General features: G+C 40.1%; 1 protein-coding gene across 13 annotated transcripts in view; it reads right to left on the bottom strand.

Annotated features, from left to right (window-relative positions):
- The window catches only part of PPFIBP1 (PPFIA binding protein 1), a 169,445-nt gene that overhangs the window by 8,310 nt on the left and 140,643 nt on the right, over window positions 1-20,492 (bottom strand). For 7 of the 13 annotated variants that reach the window (XM_036454645.2, XM_036454644.2, XM_036454648.2 and 4 more), the window contains 13 exons: window positions 19,824-19,908; window positions 17,771-17,925; window positions 11,362-11,474; window positions 10,767-10,823; window positions 9,133-9,193; window positions 8,726-8,755; window positions 6,325-6,496; window positions 5,833-5,865; window positions 3,565-3,715; window positions 3,132-3,260; window positions 1,585-1,735; window positions 766-877; window positions 546-634 (listed from right to left, as the gene is read on the bottom strand). In XM_036454645.2, the coding sequence (XP_036310538.1) occupies window positions 546-634; window positions 766-877; window positions 1,585-1,735; window positions 3,132-3,260; window positions 3,565-3,715; window positions 5,833-5,865; window positions 6,325-6,496; window positions 8,726-8,755; window positions 9,133-9,193; window positions 10,767-10,823; window positions 11,362-11,474; window positions 17,771-17,925; window positions 19,824-19,908 (1,338 nt within the window). The remainder of the gene's footprint in view (window positions 1-545; window positions 635-765; window positions 878-1,584; window positions 1,736-3,131; window positions 3,261-3,564; window positions 3,716-5,832; window positions 5,866-6,324; window positions 6,497-8,725; window positions 8,756-9,132; window positions 9,194-10,766; window positions 10,824-11,361; window positions 11,475-17,770; window positions 17,926-19,823; window positions 19,909-20,492) is intronic. The other 6 variants (XM_036454649.2, XM_036454650.2, XM_036454651.2 and 3 more) reach the window with 4 other exon arrangements.

Below are 20,492 nucleotides of genomic sequence, written 5' to 3'. Positions count from 1 at the left end.
GGGGTGACCAGGTCGGCAGGGGAGGGCAGTTAGGTGTTGATCAAGCTGGTAGGAGAGTGGTTAGGAGGTGATTAGGCTGGCAGGCAGAAACGGTTAGGGGCAATCAGGCAGGCAGACAGGTGAGCGGTTGGATTGTGAGAGGGGTCCCAGATTGGAGAGGGTGCAGCCATGGCTGAGGGACACCCCCCATGCACGAATTTCGTGCACTGGGACTCTAGTAGGAATATAAAATTTAGAAACTGCCAAGGATTAAAATCTCTATACTCTATTTAAAAGAAACATAAAATTTAATTCATTCACCATACAATTCACTCATTCAAAGGGTACACTTCAATGTCTACAATATTGATTATACATGAAATCAGTTTTCTGGAAAGTTTGACTTAAATTGCGTTTCAAATCCTCCAACGCTGTTGCAACCACCAAATCCTACAATTTAAACCTAATGGGAAATATTCTTGCCCCTATCTTCAAGTTAAAGCAACATATTCAAACTCTGGTGAATCCTTGTGAAAACCCCCACACCCCAGAAGGAAATCACTTACGATGGTCATGTAGTGGAGCATTCGACCATCTACCCGGCCTTCATCAAACTGAGTCTTGTACTGGGGGAGGCCAATGTCATCCAACCATCCTAAAGGACAAAAATCTGTGTTGTTAACATGCCACAGAATGCCTATCCTTGTGTTCAAAAAGGAAGAGCGGCATTATTTCTTTATTTGCTTGCTTCCTTATTTATGGGTTTAAGAATTTAAAACCTCTTACTAGTGACCCAGTTGAAGTCCAGCTTTCCGTGATTGGTTTCCTCTTCAGATCCCAGAGCTTGCAATGCCAGCTGGAGTTTCTTTCGATGAAGTGAATGCTTGATTCCAAGTTCCTGAAATCATAAACAGAAGCACTGGCTTTACAATCCTGTCAATACGGGCTGGGTGCCACTGGCAATGGATGCAAATTCCTCCGAAATGAAGCGAACATCCAAGAGCCAACAATGACATTTAAATCAGAATGCTAACTCTGGCTAGTAAAAAGTTGCTGAATAAAAGGCCCCTAAAAGGTCAAGACCACTGGAGTTAGTTTAGTCGGGGTGTGAGACATTCAGGAGTAGGCTCCTTCCTGAGTAAGACTGGAACTGTAGGACGCAGAACAGGAATTCTACTCTTATTAAATAATTGGGAAATATTAAATAATGGAACATAAAATGTAGGGCTCTTTCTTTGTTGTTGTTGCCTTTTGCAAAGAGAAGTTGAATTGCATATATTACATTGGGGAGACGGGTTAATAATGACAAAGCCACAGAATGATTTTGAGAAATATGAGCTTCAGGTTTATTATTATGGCCATACAATTATTTTTCATTAAAATGCCCAGTGGCTTAAGTGTTCCATAAGGAATCATTACAACCAGATCCTTTGTTTTTAGTCCATGAAATAAAATAAGCATGAAGCAGGAAACCCAGATTTTTCCAAGAGCACTTACTGGCTCCCCCTATTCCCATTTAAGGCGTAGAAAACAATCCTACATTCATATTCTCTACTTCTCTCTCAGAATTCATTACGCAAACAAAACAAAGAAGCAGTCAGTCACCTTCTCCAGATCTTGTTGAGAAGCCTGCAAAAGGGTTTGGCCAGATGCAATCCAGTGCTTGCCAGAATTCAGGTAGGACCCCAAGCCCTGTTCCACAAGCCAATTGCAAACCTGCTCCTTGGTCCATTTGGCAAATGGCATATCCAAGTCACTATAGGAAAATGAACAATTGTGTGAAAAACAACTCAAAGCCAATCCTATGGCTTATCATTAAAGTTGAACAACTGTATGTTCAACAGATATGGGTATTTCCTGGTGATACACATTTGACTGTGCAAAGCTTAATATCAGTACACATTTGGAAGAGGAAGTGGCACTGGAGTTGAAAGTGACCTTGTGAGACCAATCTTCCTTTCAAATGAAACCACAAAAGATGCAATGTGGTTAACAAAAACATGTTCTGTAGAAGACCGAGTTGAACCAAGTCAAGTCATTGTACCAATGTTGTTTGAAGACTAAATTCACAAACAAAATACACTAGGTCAGATGAAAAGAAACTCAAGTCAAATTTGAATTCATTTTAGCAAAATAATGGTTTCTTTCCAGGTGGTAATCAATGAGAAGAGGGCAATATGTCATCTCTGATTATAAGAAAGTATAATCAAAGCAAATTTCTGTTTTTTTCAGTTTGATACACAAAGAGCACTCCTGGTGTTTTTTTTTAAAGTGGTGATAAGACCTTTTTTTTTTTTTTTTTTATCAGCACAAGGAGGTCCTCTACTGTGTACAAAGAGAACATATGGCAAATGAGACTGCTCAGTATTTGAAGAAGGCTAAACAGAGTTAAAAGATTTAGTATCAATGATTGGTGCTATATGTTTGCCAGCCCCACCCTTTTTATGCTAGGGAGGTCAGTATAGTACAGGTAGTTCCAAATCAGCCCTGAACTGTGGGAAAGGTGTAGGAAAAGTTCCTAGACTCGTAATAACTAAAACATTACACAATCCTAATAATTTAAGTTTTCTGATAGAATCTATAACTTCAGATGCTTTCACAAATTCCATTGTTTATTAAACAGTGATCTGTCAGATACTTAGCACATATAAGTTAATTTAATCTTCAAAACCATTTTTCGGGTAAGGTACTAATACATACCACAAGAAACAGAGACACAAAGCATGAAAGTAGCTGTTCAACGTTATCCAGCTTATAGGAAGTGGTAAGACCAGAAATCAGACCCAAGCAACCTGCCTCTAGAACCTACTCATAAACACTATACTATACTATCTTTGTAAGGCTATGCTTTAGAGTACTTGTAATTATTTTCTTTGAAAATTTAAGTCTGGTAGTCATTCTAATACAGATGTTGCAGGCACTTCAGGTGTGGCTCTTTACCTAGCCCAGATAGCCCACATTTGCTGCACAGTTGTTCACCGACCATTGCCAAATTACACTGCTCTAAAGATGGTGGACCCTTCCACTAGGCATGGCAGTTAGCAATGGATCTGACTGTGCAACTCAGGCACAATACTATGATTGTTGGTGCTCATGAGAACCCCTGATACTTGGGAAGAGATGCAGAAGTCCATTAGTTTGGTGGTTCTTACCTATTAGATTGTCCCAAATCTCGAGACCAACCCAATCGGGGCCCAGCAGTTGCCCTCGTCCCTCCTCGTTTGAATTCAGTTTCAGACATGTCATCTGGGTTGAATGTAGTTGACTGACTTCTCCTAAGTCTGAAGAAAAGATACAATACACATTGCCTTGTATTCGACCTGAGGAGGCCTTAGACTAATCAGAACATTTGTAATTGTTGTACACATTTGAGCTACTCCTCTTTCTATGTCATTAGAATAAACATTTGGATTTAAAGTTTGAGACCCAATGAGTTAATGAATCCCAAATCACAATCTTCCTTCCAGAAGAAGAACACAGAAGCTTGAAAATGTCATATCCATTTTCAGCCAATTGTCCATTTCTTCCTACGTATGAACAACACAGAAGACAAAGTCCATTCCACTTGTTCACTCTGTTACTTACTTTCCAAAGAGTTTCATGATGCCTCGGGATTTCTTTTTGGAATCTGGAGATGACGGGGACATCTGGAAGGGGCTGCTCCCCTGTGAATCTTTTGGCCGAGAAGATACACCAGCCAGGTCTAGGTGCTCAGCTGTCTCCTTTTCTGTTTCAGCTAAGAAAACAAACTCAGTGAATTTTAATATATAAAATGAGCATGATTAGATGTTAGGTGCTGGGCTTTAAAAACCGGTAAGAATTCTTCTGTTGGCCTATAAACCAAAAGCACCCTGTCCTACTCTATATCAGTTGCGTATAAAGTCAATTAAGAAATACAATACCTTTGAGATTCAAGGTGTGATAGGATTGCCATATTCTTTTAAGTAAATTTAATGCATAATGAAATTATTCTCAATACTGCTATACCATTTGATACTGTTGACTATCTCCTACATCCTTCAGAGTCATCATCTCCCTTAGGTTCTTGGCATGACCCTCTCCTAGTTCTGCTATCTGATAGTTCCTTCTTCACGATAGTATCTTGTTTTCTCTTCCTCTTCCACTCCACTCCAAGATTCTTTTCTAAGTTCTCTCTTCAGGATCTCCTGACAAGTTCACCTCCTCTATGCTCAGCACTAAATGATGGCTTCACTCATTGATAAGCAGTTGGCATCAATATCTATGGGCCTCATCTTTCTCTCCAGCCTCAGTATCTGCAGTGTATATTCCCAATTCAGTGTGCCAGGGATATCTTGGACTCAGCAAAATTCCCATACAATTTTTTCTCTGAATCTTCTCTTCATGTAGTTATTTAATATTTCATTAATAATAATTAATATGTTCCTTGCACTCCAGTTCAAACTATTTGTCCTTTTCATTCCTTCTTTACCTTTGGCACTTATTTCAAATCGGTTACCAACTTCTGGCAATTCATTGTCCAAGAAATGTATTTTTGTTTATAACCTATTACATCTGAGGTACTGAGAGAAGAATGAACTTAATATGAGTAATTTTTTCGTTTGATATAAAATTCATGTCTGTTGATTCTGCCTTACAAAAATAACATCCAAATTTGCTACTCTTGGATCTCCAAGCATTAACTATTTTAGTTATTTTAGCTGTTAGCTGTTCCTTAATGGAAACATGGAGAAGGAACTGATCCCACTCTAGCAAACATAAGGGCTACAGTTTCTTCGATGTGAGATTTCACACTTTTGTGGAGGAAAGTAAATGTACAAAAATCACAGGAGCAGTGTCTTAGAGAGTGGGAAAGGTTGCAGAGGTTGACTTTTCTATGAAGCAGAGCTGTGGTTATAGGTTATAGTAAGCAGCATTTGCCTCTTAGCATTGACAATACCTTTCTTCTCAGAAAGGTAACAAAACACTGGGAAATAGTTATCTGGATGAATCAGTTTATTTTATTCATCCAGTGTTCATTTTAGACATTTACAGCTACAAAGAGAGAGGAATCCCCTTTGATGACCCACGTGAATAGATATGTGGATATCTATGTAAGGTAACAGAGCCTGTTGGGAAAACCCAAAGGAACCTTTCCATTCAAATCCTTATAGTCATGATGGGTATTGATGTTCCTGAAAAGTTGCCTATCCTATCCTCATTTCAAAAGCATCTCATTTTTATATTTAGACCTTCCCCCCCCACCCCCACCCTCTTCCTCTGGGAAGCCTGCCCTTTAAAGAGGAAAACTGAATTCCTCTTAGTAAAATCCCTTTCGGGGCAACTCCTCAAAGAGCACATTGAGTGACCTGTGTCATCACGAAATGTTACCTCTTTCTTCAAAACAATAAAATGTCAGAAGAACGTTCCCCTAAGAGAATTAAGTCTAAAAAGCCATTTTCAAACTCTTCCACAGATCTCTCTATTTGGCAAAAAATATTTCTTTTTGGAGGCTGGGGAAAATGGAAACATGGAGAAGGAACTGAGAGGACCTGGGAGTTAGCGTGAGAGAGGAACTGTGCTTCAAGGGTGGAAGCTGTGTAAATGCCGGGACACACTTGCCCTGCACTCAGAGGGATGCTGTGCGCTCTGGACCCCCCCAGTGCTGCTCACAAGGTGTCATTAGCATTGCTTACAACAGCATTTCTGCTTGAAAGCAAAGGTTCTACAGAGAGTCCTTTTTAGCAGAAGGTGGAAAGAACCCTCTGGAGCAGAGAACTACATTTTTTTTGGTTGCTGCCAGTGCGCTTTCTAGAGATCACAGATGCCAAGAGCAGGGATTAGCCCGGTTTGGAGCACAGCACTAGCCGAGGCTGGCATGCAGGGGTACGATACCTAAGGTGGGTGCACTGGCACTTCGTTTACGATCTTCAGATATTCCAACAATGCACACAATCACACGCAGCCCAATGGAGAGAACACAGGGGAATGACAAAATGAAACACAGATCAGGCTCCCGACTCCCAAAACACACACGGTGGAAGGACGGCAAGTTCCCCGCGACTCCGTGAGCAGTGTCAACATGGGGTTAATTTGTCCACATGAAACACAGATGGGAAGCTGGTTACAATGAAGTCAGAGGGAATCATGGTTTCAGGTCTTCCTTCTGTGTACACCGCAAGAGAGCAAGAGAGTCTACCCAGAGCTACCTTCAGGTAGACAACCGAATTAAATCCACGGGAGAATTTTTTTTTGCTAATTTCCTCCCTACGTCGTTCACCGTCATTTCTAAGAGAAAGGCATAAACAGATGAGTTGGGGAAGGGAAGAGACTGTTCTCTTCCTTGTTCTGATGAAATTCGGGTAAAGGCATTTTGGCCAGACGTACCCAAGTTCGGCGCACTTGCTGTCCTCTTATTACTTTTTATTTTAAAGAAGCCACGACCAAAGGAAGATCTGCCTTTTCGGGTGCCAAAGGGGTTCTCATCCATGCAGGCATCGTGCCCTGGAGGTTTAGGTGGGAGGGTCCCAAACGGGCTGCTTTCTACTAGAGCTTTATCCTGAGAGAGAAGTAGAAACAAATGAGGCAACACCAATGCACATAACTATGAGCACCTGCCAGGCACAATACTAAATATGTTACACATGTGGGATTGTACTTAAAGGGATAACTAAATAAATTATGAATATCAGGTGCCACATTAGAAGTTTAAAAAATCAATTCTGAAAGCTACTTAAGAAACAACAACAAAAACATGCTTGTCACTAACTTATAATCCGTATATATATCGTATATAAAGATGTAATATGCAAATTAACCCTCACGACCTCACAAGATGGTTGCCTAGGACCAGGCCAGCACGGGGGGTAGTGAGGGATGACCAAATGACTGAACAACAGGCTGTGTGGGGCCCATGAGGGGCGACCAGGTCAGCAGGGGGGGCAGTTGGGGGCAACCAGGTCAACAGGAAGGGTAATAAGGGGTGACCAGGCCAAAAGTGGGGGGAAAGTTAGGAGTGACCAGGCAGGTAGGCAGGCAGGTGAGCAATTAGGAGTCAGTGGTCCAGGATTGTGAGAGGGATGTCCAACTGTTGGTTTAGGCCTGATCCCCCAAGGGGTCCCGTATTGGATAGAGTGCAGGCTGGGCTGAGGGGATCTCCCCCCACACCTGTGCATGAATTTCATGCACCAGGCCTCTATTATTTAAATATTAGGGACTTTATATATTAGGATACAGAAATTCTCAAGTGTTCTTTGCCTAATCCCCCCTAAAAAACATAGAAATAAAAAGCCAGAATAGCAACAGACTTCTTTTCCAACAATTATGACACAGATCTGGATATGAGACAGTCCACATTCTTTATAATATAACTGCATCTATAGAAGCCCAATACAGCATAATATAATTGCTCAAGGAAGTAGACATTATTCTACACAGGCAGCGTAAGGAGACGGTATTTCAATTATTTTAAATATTCTCCTCAAAGAATTAATAAAATGAAGGCATAATCAGCAACTGTTTAAAATATTTTTGAAATGAGATTCTGGGATATATATTCATATCCTGCTTGGAAGTTACTAAATTTGAATCAACAATTTTCAAAAACTGTGATATATTCAGATACACTTACCTAAAACTAAATTCACTATAATTAAATTTTTCTTGGTTGATTCAGAAGCTACTTCAGATTTCTATAATATTTCAGAACTTCAGCTGTGATTAAATTATGCTTTCAATGTTTGAACTAGCAATTATAGTAACATGGTCTTTTATTTGGTTTCAGTATTATGCAACAATGCTTTTGTTTGGATGCTCTCATTTCTCTTAACATCTCCTGCCCTATGTTACTTCTGAAGTGGAGAAAAGGGCCAGGGGATGAATATAGGCTTTTAAGGTGGTTGGTTCTTTTACTCTACATACCGACTGCTCATAGTCACTAAACATTTACAGATGCCTCAGTTTAGTGGCATAAAAATATTCATGTTTTAACACTGATGTCAAAAGCACTCCGCTATTGAATTGGCGGGGCGAAAAGAACAGAGGATGACTTTAACCATAGCTGTGCCCACTGTCTGTGCTTCCTCTGTTCTACCCACCCTGTGACTCAAGGCGCTGAGAGCCAATAGTCAAGAAATTGCATCTGGAAGTAGCCTGTCTACCAGACGGTAACCTCCACGAGGTTACTGGTCAAAAACCAGAGGAAAGAAGGACTCGCGCACATCTTAATAATGCCTCTTAAACAGCGAAATGTTTGCTGTAGGGGGACAGTGGTTGCATAAAATAAACCTCTGGGAATCTAAGAAGCACTTTCTGTGAGGTCAAAGGAAGCCCAGTGACAATCGCTAAGAACGTTAAACTGTGTGACGGAGAGTTTGGCATTTTCTTTTTGTTTTTCCAATAACCTATAGAGCTGAAATTCATATAACATAAAATTATTCTAAAGTAAACAAGGCAGTGGCATTTAGTACATTCACAATGTGTTGCAAACAGCCACCTCTATCTAGTTCCCAAAGGCCTCCATGTTCTAAGGAAAAGTCCTTACCATTTAGCGGCTTCTCCCCATTTCACTCTCCTCCACCCTGGCCACCACCCACCTCCGTGCTGTCTCTATGAATTTATCTAGTCTGAATAGTTCACATAAATGGGATAATATAATATGTGATCTTTTGTGTCTGGCTTCCTTCATTTAGCATGTTGCTGAGAGTTCTGTCTATTAAAGGCATTTAAGCAATTTTATGCATTAGAAGTCTAAAGCGTTTTTACGTTGCAATCGGAACATAAAAATTACCTCTGGAGGCTTCTGAACAGACTCCTTTTCCTGTTCAAAACAACAACAGTTAAGGTTGTTATAGGAATCCCTTATATATTCATAACTTGTCACATACAATTCCATAAATTAAAATAAATTTACATATATATATCCCAGCTACAAAAATCTCAGTTTCATTTATTTCCAGCAATGTTTTACTATTAAAAGTCTCTATTTTTGGTTTTATGCACTACTTTCAATCCTTCCTATCATACTTCTTGATATTTATCCTTAACTTCATAATTTTCTATTAGCTAATAATTTTCCGTCAGAGAAACCACAAGCTCTTCTTAAAGAGTTTTACTTGCAACATGGGAAAAGATGAAGGTCCCCAAATATTTCCTCCTCAGGATAACAGACAGGAAAAAAAACAACACAGAACCAACCCCATCTGATGACTCCTTCTTCAAATTGCCCAGGCTGCTAGACTTCTGCAGACTTGAAGTTCTAAAAATAACAATAATAATAATTAGGATTAATAATAAGTGGCTCTGGTGCCACTGTTTTTAAGTAGGATATAGTGGAAAGAAACTAAAATTGCGTGTGGGTTGAATCCTGGTAATAAAAGAACATCTGGATTCCGGCAGTCACTTATGTGCTTAAGAAAATTATAACATTTAGTTCCTTTAAGAACAGGGGTGGTTAACTGTCCTGCCAATAACTGTAAATGTCCCGCACACATTTGAGTAGCTGGAAAAACACTTAACACTGTCCTTGTGATGTCAATATTAGAAAATTTAAACCAGTTTTCCGAGGCCGACTGCCAGATTCTTTGCATGTATACATTTACATTGGGAACTTTTTTTAGGTACACATGTACTACCGTGTTTCCCCGAAAATAAGACATCCCCTGAAAATAAGACCTAGCGCAACTTTGAGAAAAAAATTAATATAAGACACTGTCTTATTTTGGGTAAACAGGGTAGTACATGTGTAAATACATGTAGTCCTCTAATTAAAATAAAGGATGAAGCCCTGGCCAGTGTGGCTCAGTTGGTTGGGTGTCATCCTGTGCACTGAAAGGTTACTGGTTCCATTCCCGGTCAGGGCACATATCCGGGTTTTGGACTAGGTCTCCAGTAGGGGGAGTGCAGGAGGCAGCCACTGATGTTTTGCTCTCATACATCAATCGATGTTTCTCTCTCTCTAAAAATCAATTAAAGTATCTTTCAAAAAATAAATAAAGGATGCAATTTTTACTTTTCAATTCACAAAGAAACCAGTTTTCTGAGTCTGATAGAGCACTTCAGTTGTAACTCTGATCAAAGCATAGGAAAGGAATCCCTATTACTGTCCATATAATTCATGTGCTATCCTCGTGATGGCAAAGTGACACTGGAAACATTTGGAGACTCTTTCACATGATTAGCATTCAGTTTTTTAGAGCTGGGCTTATTTAAAACTGAAGACCAGTTTCAAAAGAGAGAGAAAAAAGGTAATACTTTTGCTCAAAGAAACAGAATAATAGAAATATACAAACAAACATTTAAAAGGCATTTGTCAGGTATTTATGTGTAAATACATTGCTAGAAGTGCCTACCACCAAATAAAGTAAAATAGATGGTGAAAAAAATCTTATCTTTGAGTACTTTTTGAGGAATACATTTTCCTAATTTAATCCAGATGTGAACATGGATAAACATAGATAGTAGGTCAGTTTATCAATTTGAAAGTGCAGAAAACCAGTGCAGACTTTCCAGCCACCACACTACTCTGATTCTCTTCTGCAAGACTTAAAATATCAGCCAAAAGTGAAATGACAAGCACTGAATTTCAGGGGGAAACTGGTAAAGAATGCTAAAGATCTACAGAAACTCAGCATGACACAATGTTAAGCAAGCAAATATTTCTTTGTCAACTTACATCCCACACCCTCATATCACCCCCACTTTACAGTTTCAGTTATTAATTCAGGGCTCATAGTCACTCACTTTCAGCATTGGTTATTATTAGTGTAAGGGAAGCTTCCTCTCCCCCAAGTACCAACCACATTTTTCACATTCAATCACTTATAACTTACGAAAGGCTATCAGACATTTGGGTTTCAACAGCAGCGCCAAGGGTTCTTTTTCCATCACTAAAATTTAAAAAAAGAAAGTATTTGTGAACTTAAGACCATAGATATTAAAAGTGAACAAAACTGTCAAAAACAAAACAATGGTGCAAGGAAAGTTATTTCTCTATTTTGGTATTGTGTTTTGTTTTATTTTGTCTAATTGTAAGATTAGCAATTAACCTGGGAATATGTTACCCCCAGATTCTATTTGCCTATGCAGAAACTACTGTATCCCTGTCCCATCTCTTTCATAGCCATGGTCCAAAGAGCCGCAGGCACAGGACTGTCGCTATTCTGCTCCAAGCCCTTTGAGGGCCACCCAGGACCTAAAGCATACACTCCCTCTTTAACCTGACCACAACACATCCTCAGCCGCATCTCCAGTTACTTCTGGCTAGAAATAACACAATACTGATATGGTTTCCTGGCGCATGTCTTGCTGTTTCTTGCTTCTCTGGGTAAAAATTCGTGTCGGCAATAAATGCAAAGCACCCTTGCTTTTGGTTGATTTACTTTTCCAAACATTTATACTTGCAACATTAGGACATTAATGACATACTTTTCCTCAAATGAAGTCTCACACTTAGGCAATTTTGCTTTCTCGGGAGTTTCCAAGCCTTTGGATGCTGGTAATAATGAAGGGGTTGAAACCTGCAAGACGCTGGTGTGGAACTGTAATATAATAATAAAAAGGCAAAAGTGAGTCACATCAGACAAAATACAAGCCACAGAGCAACCAGAATCAGGATAAAGACAGCTAGAAGTGCTAATCAGAGAAAACATTCTGGAGGAAGGTAGTTTTGAACCCGGTTCTGAATAAGATGCTGAGTATTGTAAAACACAATAAATACCATTAATTAAGTTAATAGTAACATCCTAACATTTGCCTAAGGCAAGTCACTTCACTGGGGGCATCAATCTTCTCTGTAAAATGAGCACTACTTTCACTTTAGTCTTTGCTGCTAGTCTAAAACAGAATGTTGGTCACTCCAGTTAATTATTACTCTGTGTGTGAAGAAGCTAATTTCAATTAACAGCATTGATGAAAAATATATTTAAAACAACTTCTAATGTACTTTGTGATTATAATATTTAAAATACTCTGCTTAATAGTACTAATATTACAACAGAAAATACACAATACACTTTCCCACATAAATGCCTTATGTATCCTAAGGATGGACTCTGAAAAAAAAAAAAACATGTGTTCTGGTTTTCAATAATTTTTGACCACCAGAGAGCAATTAAATGGTTGAATACATCATGAACAAATAAATAAAACACTTTAGCAAATATTCCAGTTAAAAAAAAAAGAACAAAACTCGCCTCAGGGAGTTGACTCACTTCTGCAAGTCAACCAACCATGACTCACCTCTGGAAGTCAGCCAGCCAGGTAGGGACTGACACCAGCAAACACACCTCGAAAGGCCACCCATTCAACAGCCTCACCTTCATAACCACATCCGGCTGCTGTCAACTCACTCCTGCTTCTTCTGAAGGCCCACCAGCCCCTGAGCTCCAAGCATCCTAAAACCCTCTCTAGGATCAGCTTGGAAAGAGTGTCCTTGACCAACAAAGTCCATTCACTTAAATAAGCAATAAATCCTGCTTTGTGAGTTTTGTTTCAGTTATTGAGCAGTGGTCTCATCCTTGAACACTATCAAAGGTTATAAAATGTGAAATCTGTTCAAGTAACCAGTTGGGGCCCTAGACGGTGTGGGTCACACTGAGCCCCGCATCAGCAAACCTGAACTGAAGGAAATGTCTATGCTCAGCTCTCCCAGAAAAGAAAGGCCTCAACCAAGCAGTACTGCCTTGCTCCCACAGGTGACCTGACGGGACTCCAAGAGTTCCCTTTGCTCCATGTAAAGAAAGTAACCCTGCTTTAACCAATCAGCAAGTGCCACACATAACTTCCCTGCCCCTGCTCACTTCTACACAAAGCCTTTCATCTGGTACAGCTCCTTGGGCCTTTCTATCTCTGGATGCTGCTAGACTGGATGCTGCTGGGTTCATGAATTGCTGCATTAAGCCAACAAGACCTTTTAACTTACTCAGTCAAATTTTGTTCTTTAACAAGTCACCTTATTATAAAATAGACTATTTCACTATCTTTTTTTTTTTCTTTCTCCAGTTTTAATCTTTATGATTTATCCTGCACAACTTATTTAGCCATCATCCCTGCTTCCTTAAGTTCTTATCTCATTGGGTTCCTACTCGTGAAAATAAATAAATAAATAAATAAATAAATAAACTTCTGATTTACTTCCTTTTGAAAGGAAATAAAATCAGCAGACTGATTTTATTTCCTTTCAAACTTCAGGGCTTTAAATCCAACCTCAACTCTCCCTCCTGGCTTTTCTTTTAAAACAAGTGACCTGGTGCATGGATTCATGCACATTGAAAGGAAATTAATTAGAAGGTGGCCATCAGGGCAGGACTGGGTAAGATAGGGCCCTGGAGCCAACCTCCTGTGGTCTCTCCCCCCGTGTCTGCAGAGTGAGAAGGGTCCCTCTGGCAGGTGGGGTACCTGGACCTGGCCTGTGGGGATCAGGCCAAAACCGGTTCTCCGACATCCCCCAAGGAATAACTGGAGTGCAAGAAGGCACTCTGCAAACTTGCCATCATACAGGGTGTGGAATGCAAATGCAAGTGTGCAGTAAACTAGATTCAGGGCTGACAGTGCCCCAGCAACAACATTAACCCACGGCTGAAGGTGGAATTACGTGGCCCCATGAAGAATAGGGCTCCTTCCTTTCTGGTTTCAGGGTGCATCACTCAAGAACTGCCACTGCCAAGTCACTGCAGCTTGGAAACTCCTGTTAGCCATCTGCTCCCTGGTGATCACTACGCGCTATAGTGACTGGTAGGATGGTTGGACACTTAGCTTATTAATCATACACACACACACACACACACACACACACACACACACACACTAGAGGCCCGGTGCATGAAAATTCATGCATTGAAGGGAGGGCCCCCTCAGCCCAGCCTGCCCCCTCTCATAGTCCAAGAGCCCTCAGGAGCAGGAGATGACCCAGTGGTCAATGCCCCATCACACCTCTGCTGCTGCCATTGCCAGCAGTACAAGCCTCGCTTGGCTCTGGTTACCTGAGCCTTGGGCAGCCCTGGGCAGCTGGGCAACTGATATCTGAGGCTTGCTTGCACCTCAGGCTGCCCCTGGGCAGCTGGGGGGCTGAGGGGACTGAGGGACTCCAGAGGCAGGTGCACAGAGTGGCTGGGCTCGCCTGGGGGCGAGCCTGGCCTTGCCATGCACCTCCTGCCCCACCGGGGCTTAGGGGACTGGACACCACCATCTTATGTCTGTGAGTACCACCAACTTTGAGGGCGGGGCAGTCAATTAGCATATTCTCTCCTTATTGGCCGTGGGCATCACCATCTTTGCAATGGCAAACGGGTCAATTAGCATATTCCCTCTTTATTAAATAGGATATATACTAGAGGCCCAGTGCACGAAATTCATGCATGGGCAGGGTTCTTAGCAGGTGCAGGCTGCTGGCTGGGGCCTCCCTTCATTCCCCGCCACTCCCTAGTGGTTAGCGCACATCTAACTCTCAGTTGGTAGTACTCCTGCCCATGGGGACAATTTGCATATTATACTTTTATTATATAGGATAGATGTGACTGATCACCTTCATTTCCCATCAAATCATCCCTGTTCCAAACTCAAAATCTCTCATTAAAACTAAAATGCTTGGCCCTGGCTGGCTCATTTGGTTGAGCATCTTCTCATGCAACAAAAGGTTGCCAATTAGATTGCTGGTCAGGGCACATTCCCCAGGTTTTGAACTCCATCCCTGGGAGGAGGTGTGCAGGAAGCAGTTCATCAATGTTACGTTCTCATCTGGATGTTTCTTTTCTCCCTTCTTCTCTCTCTAAAAATAAATAAAACTATTCTTTAAACCTCTCTTCCCCACTTAAAAAAAAAAAAAAAAAAAGAAAAAGAAAGAAAGAAAAGAAAAGAAAAAGAAAAAGAAAAAAACTGCAGGGCACCCAGCAAAGACTTTTATAAGGATATGAGATTATCTGGGTACATCCTACATATAGCAGCATCCTCTCTCTATAAATGCAGCCCACTCAACGGCTATTGAGTGTAGCTTTCCCTCAAGTGTAAATGTATATTTAATAATTAGGGACTTTCCCCCCCTAAAACATTTCTTTTCCTTAGCTAATCCCTCCCCTTCTTCCCCCAATTTTGTTGACATATAGCACTGTATAAGTTTCAGGTTTACAGCATAATGATTTGACTGGTTTATATTGTGAAATGGTTACCACAATAAGTTAATGCCCATTACCTCAGATACTAAAACGGGAAGAAAATGTTTTTTTTCCTTGTCATGAAAACTTTTAGAATGTACTCTCTTAGTAACTTTCAAATATACCACACACCAGTGTTAATTACAGTCATATGCTTGTACATTACATTCCCAGTACCTATATTTATCTTATAACTGAAAATTTATAGCTTTTCACCACCAATCGAACCACTACTAACTCCTTGTTAATGATATATTTTAGCCTTTTCTTATATTTAAGAGAAATGTTAATTTTTATCTCCTTGAATTCATTCTCTTTCAATTTAAGTTTCATCTTCTCATGATGTAATTATCAGCAACAGATATAAAAAGTAAAGATGCCATTTGGTTTCTTCTAATTACTTACAGAGATGAGCAAAGAAGGAACTGTTAAATATAAGGAATCTAAGGTTGTTTTGTTAAAAAATAAAACTGTTTCCCATTCCCAGTCTCTCCAGATAGCACATTATATTAAAACTAGAGGCCCGGTGCAAGGACTTATGCACTGGAGGAATCCCTCACACTCATGCACAATTGGGACCAGGGAGGGACCATAGGAGAGCTCCAGAGCATGTCCGGCCCAGACCCAATCAGCCAGTCCCCAACAGCAAGCTAACCTACCAGATGCAGCATCTGCCCCCTGGTGGTCAGTGAGCGTCACAGCTACCAGTCAAACGTCACTTAGGCTTTTATATATATAGATTCAGAAATGGCTTCAGGGTGTTATCAGGAAGACAGTCTTAAAATGAAGACGTGTGTGTTTTTGTTAAGATCTTAGGAAAAATTTAAGGGGGTGCTGTCTCACTGAACCCTTACAAAAAGATCTTAAATTCTAAAAATAAAGGGATATCCCACAATAGCCTTACAGGGAACCTAAAGTAGAGAAGGTTTATTGTGAAGGTATCAAATTAACTTGATAATGATTTTATCTAATGGAGTGGATAATAGATTGACTCATAAGAAATTCTGAATGTTTAAAATACTATACCAAGATAGACTAAAAGGGACAAAGACAGGAAAAAATTAAAGGTGACTTTGGACCTATATGGACACTTTTACAGAAAACTACTATCTGCAAGCACATCCCCTTCTTGTATGAAAAGGAAGGATGACTCAGAAGAAAAACCAAGAGCCCAGAGAACTGAGTCCTAACAAAGGAACTGGCACCACGTGCCTGGCTGGATTTTGGAATTGTTTGAACTAGTAACACCTGTGTGCCTTCTGTTGTCCCTCTTTTAAAGGAGAGGGCCTGTAGCAGTTAGGTTATACCTATCCCACAACTGTATGTCAGGTGTGTGGGGAACAGAGAGCTTGTCTCTTAAGTTCCCGGTTTTTTAAACTGAATGGAGGGGTACCCAAGAAGCTGTGTCTAAGAAGATGCACCTGAGGAGTTTCACCTACATTATGACCTGGTCTGGATGACAAGTTCCTGGGATGCTGATGCCTAATTGGAATGAAACTAAGGGATCTTTGGAGAGGGGGTGGGTATACTGTGAATGGGAGATGGATATAAACTGTTGTACCAGGGAGTGAGGGGCAGATTTATTTTCCAAATATGATTCCCATATATTTCCAATATATCCCATCTCATATGTTCTTGCAATGTGATAATGCCACTTGTCCATCAAGAGGTAATTAATACTCCTTCTCCGTGAATCTGGGTGGGCCTATGACTAAGGAGAAGAGATGCTACGTGACTTCTGAGATACGTCACAAAGGGTGATACGAATTTGCCTAGTCCTCTTCTTGGGATGCTCATTTTCAGGACCCAGCCATTGTATTAAGAGGAGGCCAAGCAGTCACAGATAGTGGGTCTAGTCAGGGTCTCAGCTGAAGTCCCAGTCAACAGCTAGCCTCAACCACCAGACAGATGAATGAGTGGCCTTAAGGTGACTGAAGCCCCAGCCTTTGCGCCACTCCCACTGCTGCCAAGTGGAGCAGTGACCAGATGTTCCTGCTGAGCCCTGTCCAAAGGGCAGATTCGTCAGCAAAATAAATGTTGTCATTCAAGACACAAAGTTGTGGGGTGGGGTGCAATAGTTAATGGAGAAAGGTATCAGTGGCAATTGGATGTGAAAGTAAAGTAAATGAGTTTAAGACTTTATTCCCCTCCAGTTGCTTCTTCCAAATTTAAAGAATTTAGAGGGAATTTCAATCCATCATCTTACAGCAAGCATGTCAAACTCTCGGGCTGACAGGCCACATGCCTTATTTAAAGGAGGCATACGGCCCGCCAGGCCACAAGTTTGACATGCTTGTCTTACAGAGTCTCCATCACAGGTGATTCAAATCTATTTCCCTATATAGTTTCCCTTTATTTATTCCCTACTTATTATTTAATATGTAGATTAGAATCCTGTATTTAAGAGGACATCTATCCCCCAAGGGATTCTTATATTTTTCCTGAATTACATAAGCAATTTTGACACTGCCCGGGGCATTTATTTATTAAAGAGAGAAAAAACAAACAAACACATACACACATTTCAAATGAAAACCTATAGGACACAAAAACTTCCAGGGCAAACCAAATCATCAGTAACCAAACTGAGGGAAAAAATCCCACATCTTTCGTGTTGTCCACAGCACTTTAACTTTCACTGACACACTTTCCCCAGAAGAAAGAGGCTATTGGGAATCTATACATACCTCTTCGGGAACACTGGTGTTCAGTGGGTCACGAGTGGGAGACCCCATCACTGGTGTGGATGATAGACCTTTCTCCAGTTCCCCAAAACCCGGTGCTTCCAGCAAAGTGGAGATGGAACTGGAAGTGGGCAGGTCATCATAGTCACTCTCTTGGCCTAGGAAAAGATGAAGAAAACAGAGGACCAACAGCAAGTTTTCATTTATAGTTCACTTTTGGAAGAAGAATCCCAAATGTATTAAATGGAAAAAATTTTCTGATCCTAAAAAAAAAAATAATCAAAAAAAAAATAATCAAACAGTCAGCTTCTGGAATCACTTGAAAATACACGGGACCTAGGAAACAACACCTTCACTAGTAGCATCTGAGGCCCTGGGGCTTTGGGCCACGTGAGTACCCAGCAGTGGTATTAAGAGAGGTATTAACTGATAGAGGTGTTAACAGGGGCAATGATAGACTCACAAGACTGAAATTAAAAAGTGAATTCAGCTAGGTTGGCGTGGCTCAATGGCTGAGAGTCTACCTATGAACGAGGGGGTCATGGTTCGATTCCTGGTCAGGGCACATGCCTGGGTTGCAGACTTGATTCCCAATGTGGGGTGTGCAAGAGGCAGCCAATTAATGATTCTCCTCATTGAGGTTTCTCTCCCTTTCTCCCTCTCCATTCCTCTCTGAAATCAATTTTAAAAATATATATATATATTTTAAAAGTGAATTCAGTTTAACAACTCCCCTGTAATTTTGTTTCAAAATTTGGAGGCTTTATACAAATTTCAATTCAGAAATTACCAAGTTGAGGAATACCAGTGGTACAAAAAGAGTCACCATTTCATCAACTCCATTTCATCACTACTGAGCTCCTAAAAACACACGCACACACACAAAACACACACACACACACACACACACACACACAAAACACACACACACACACACACAAAAAGTGAAGAAAAAGATAATGTCCTTTTGATCACCCAAAAGGAGCCTTTTATTCTACTCATCTTAAAACAGAAAGAAGAGCATAACGGGAAAAAGCATCCACGAGTGTCTTCCAAAAGACTTGTTAATCTCCAGTGCTTATATTTAGAACAAATAACCCCATCTATGCATTGACAATAAACAAGAGAACTTTTAAAGTCCTTAACATTTTTTGTTTGTTTTTAATTACTCCAAAAATTTGTACAGTTCAGGACAACTAATAAAATAATAATATAAGAAACTGTATAACTATCTTTTCTTAGATGTCTTACGGGGTTCTTGTGTGTGTGTTTTCTGTTAATTTAACATTTTCAAAACTGAACACGATGTCCCTTAACCATGCCAATGTTCTTTCTCTAGGTTTTTCTATCTTGGAAAACGGAACTATCATCCAGCTAGTTGCTTTAATCAAAGATCTTCCTTAATTCTCTCTCTTCTTCACACTCCCCCACTTGTTCAACACATCATTATTTTGATTCTAACACCAAAATATATTTCCAGTCAGAACCATCAGATCTTTCCACTTGGAATACTGCCATGATCTCTTAAATAGCTTTCCTTCCTTCCAACACCATTCCCTCCCACTAGGGTCTATTTGTTACAAAGATCTTACCAATAACTTGTTAAGACCCTTCAATGGATTTCTGGGGGCCAAGTAAGAGTGAAAACTCCCCATATGTATGACCTGGTTGGTACTCACCTGTAGAATCCCATTTCACTCTTCCTCCTGGTCACTACCTCCAGTCACACTGGTCTTTTACTTCTTAAACATATCACCTCCTCCCTAACCGCCACCCCCCAAAAAAGTTCTTGCCTGTGAATGTTGTACTTTCTTTATGGAATGCTATCTAATAGACTCCTTAGAGAGAGGCTGTCCCTGGCCAACCAGTCTACAGTATGCTCTTTAGCCGATATGCTTTCAGGCAGAGAACAGATGCTGAACAATATCATTGCATGGATGAGTGAGCTATCTAATTAGAGAGAATGGGTATATTTCAAAAAGAAACCAAGGCCAACTATAAAGGATTATGGCCACTTAAAATCCAGTTAAGTAGAAGACATTTAGAACTACTCTACCTTTTTTACCTTGGGCCAGTAACACTGTATCTTGCATTTTCTTGTACCTGTTCAGGCACTGTCGAAGATCTTCTATTTTCCGATCCTATTAATAAAATAAATTATCATCTCTAATGCTATGATTTTAAAATGGTAAAAGTAATTGCAACACAAAGACAAGTAGACATGAATTATTTATATTATTTAAAGAATGCTTCTAAATTTTAGTAAAACTAGTAACATCTAGAACATCTTTCCTACATAAGAGATATAGAAAAAGTACCTCTAAATTTAGAGATCATATCACTCAGCTGCCATCTTTAAAAAACAAAAACAAGGTAGTAAGATACAAAAAAAAAAAGAAAGAAAGAAAGAAAGAAAGGAAGAAAGAAAAAAAGCCAACTTTAATTACTTTCTTCTTCAACTTATATGCCAAGTCTTGAAAAACAGATCTACACCTGCTGTCTTTATCAGCTTTCAGTCATGGCCATCTGGCTCTTCCCTTCTCAAAACACTCCTTTCAATTAGTCACCAGAGACCTATTTACTAAAAACAATGAACACTTTTATATTTTCTCTAATTTGACCTCTATTTGGCACTTGATTGACTACTCTTTCTTTCCTCTTTTACTTTTCCTTCCACTCTCTTTTCTTCTATTTTGATTTCTTAATCCGTTGGCGAGATAAGATA

Source organism: Pipistrellus kuhlii, unplaced genomic scaffold (assembly GCF_014108245.1).
Source record: "Pipistrellus kuhlii isolate mPipKuh1 unplaced genomic scaffold, mPipKuh1.p scaffold_m20_p_3, whole genome shotgun sequence".
NCBI classification, from domain to species: domain Eukaryota; kingdom Metazoa; phylum Chordata; class Mammalia; order Chiroptera; family Vespertilionidae; genus Pipistrellus; species Pipistrellus kuhlii.
This window is presented reverse-complemented; position numbering and strand designations above follow the sequence as displayed.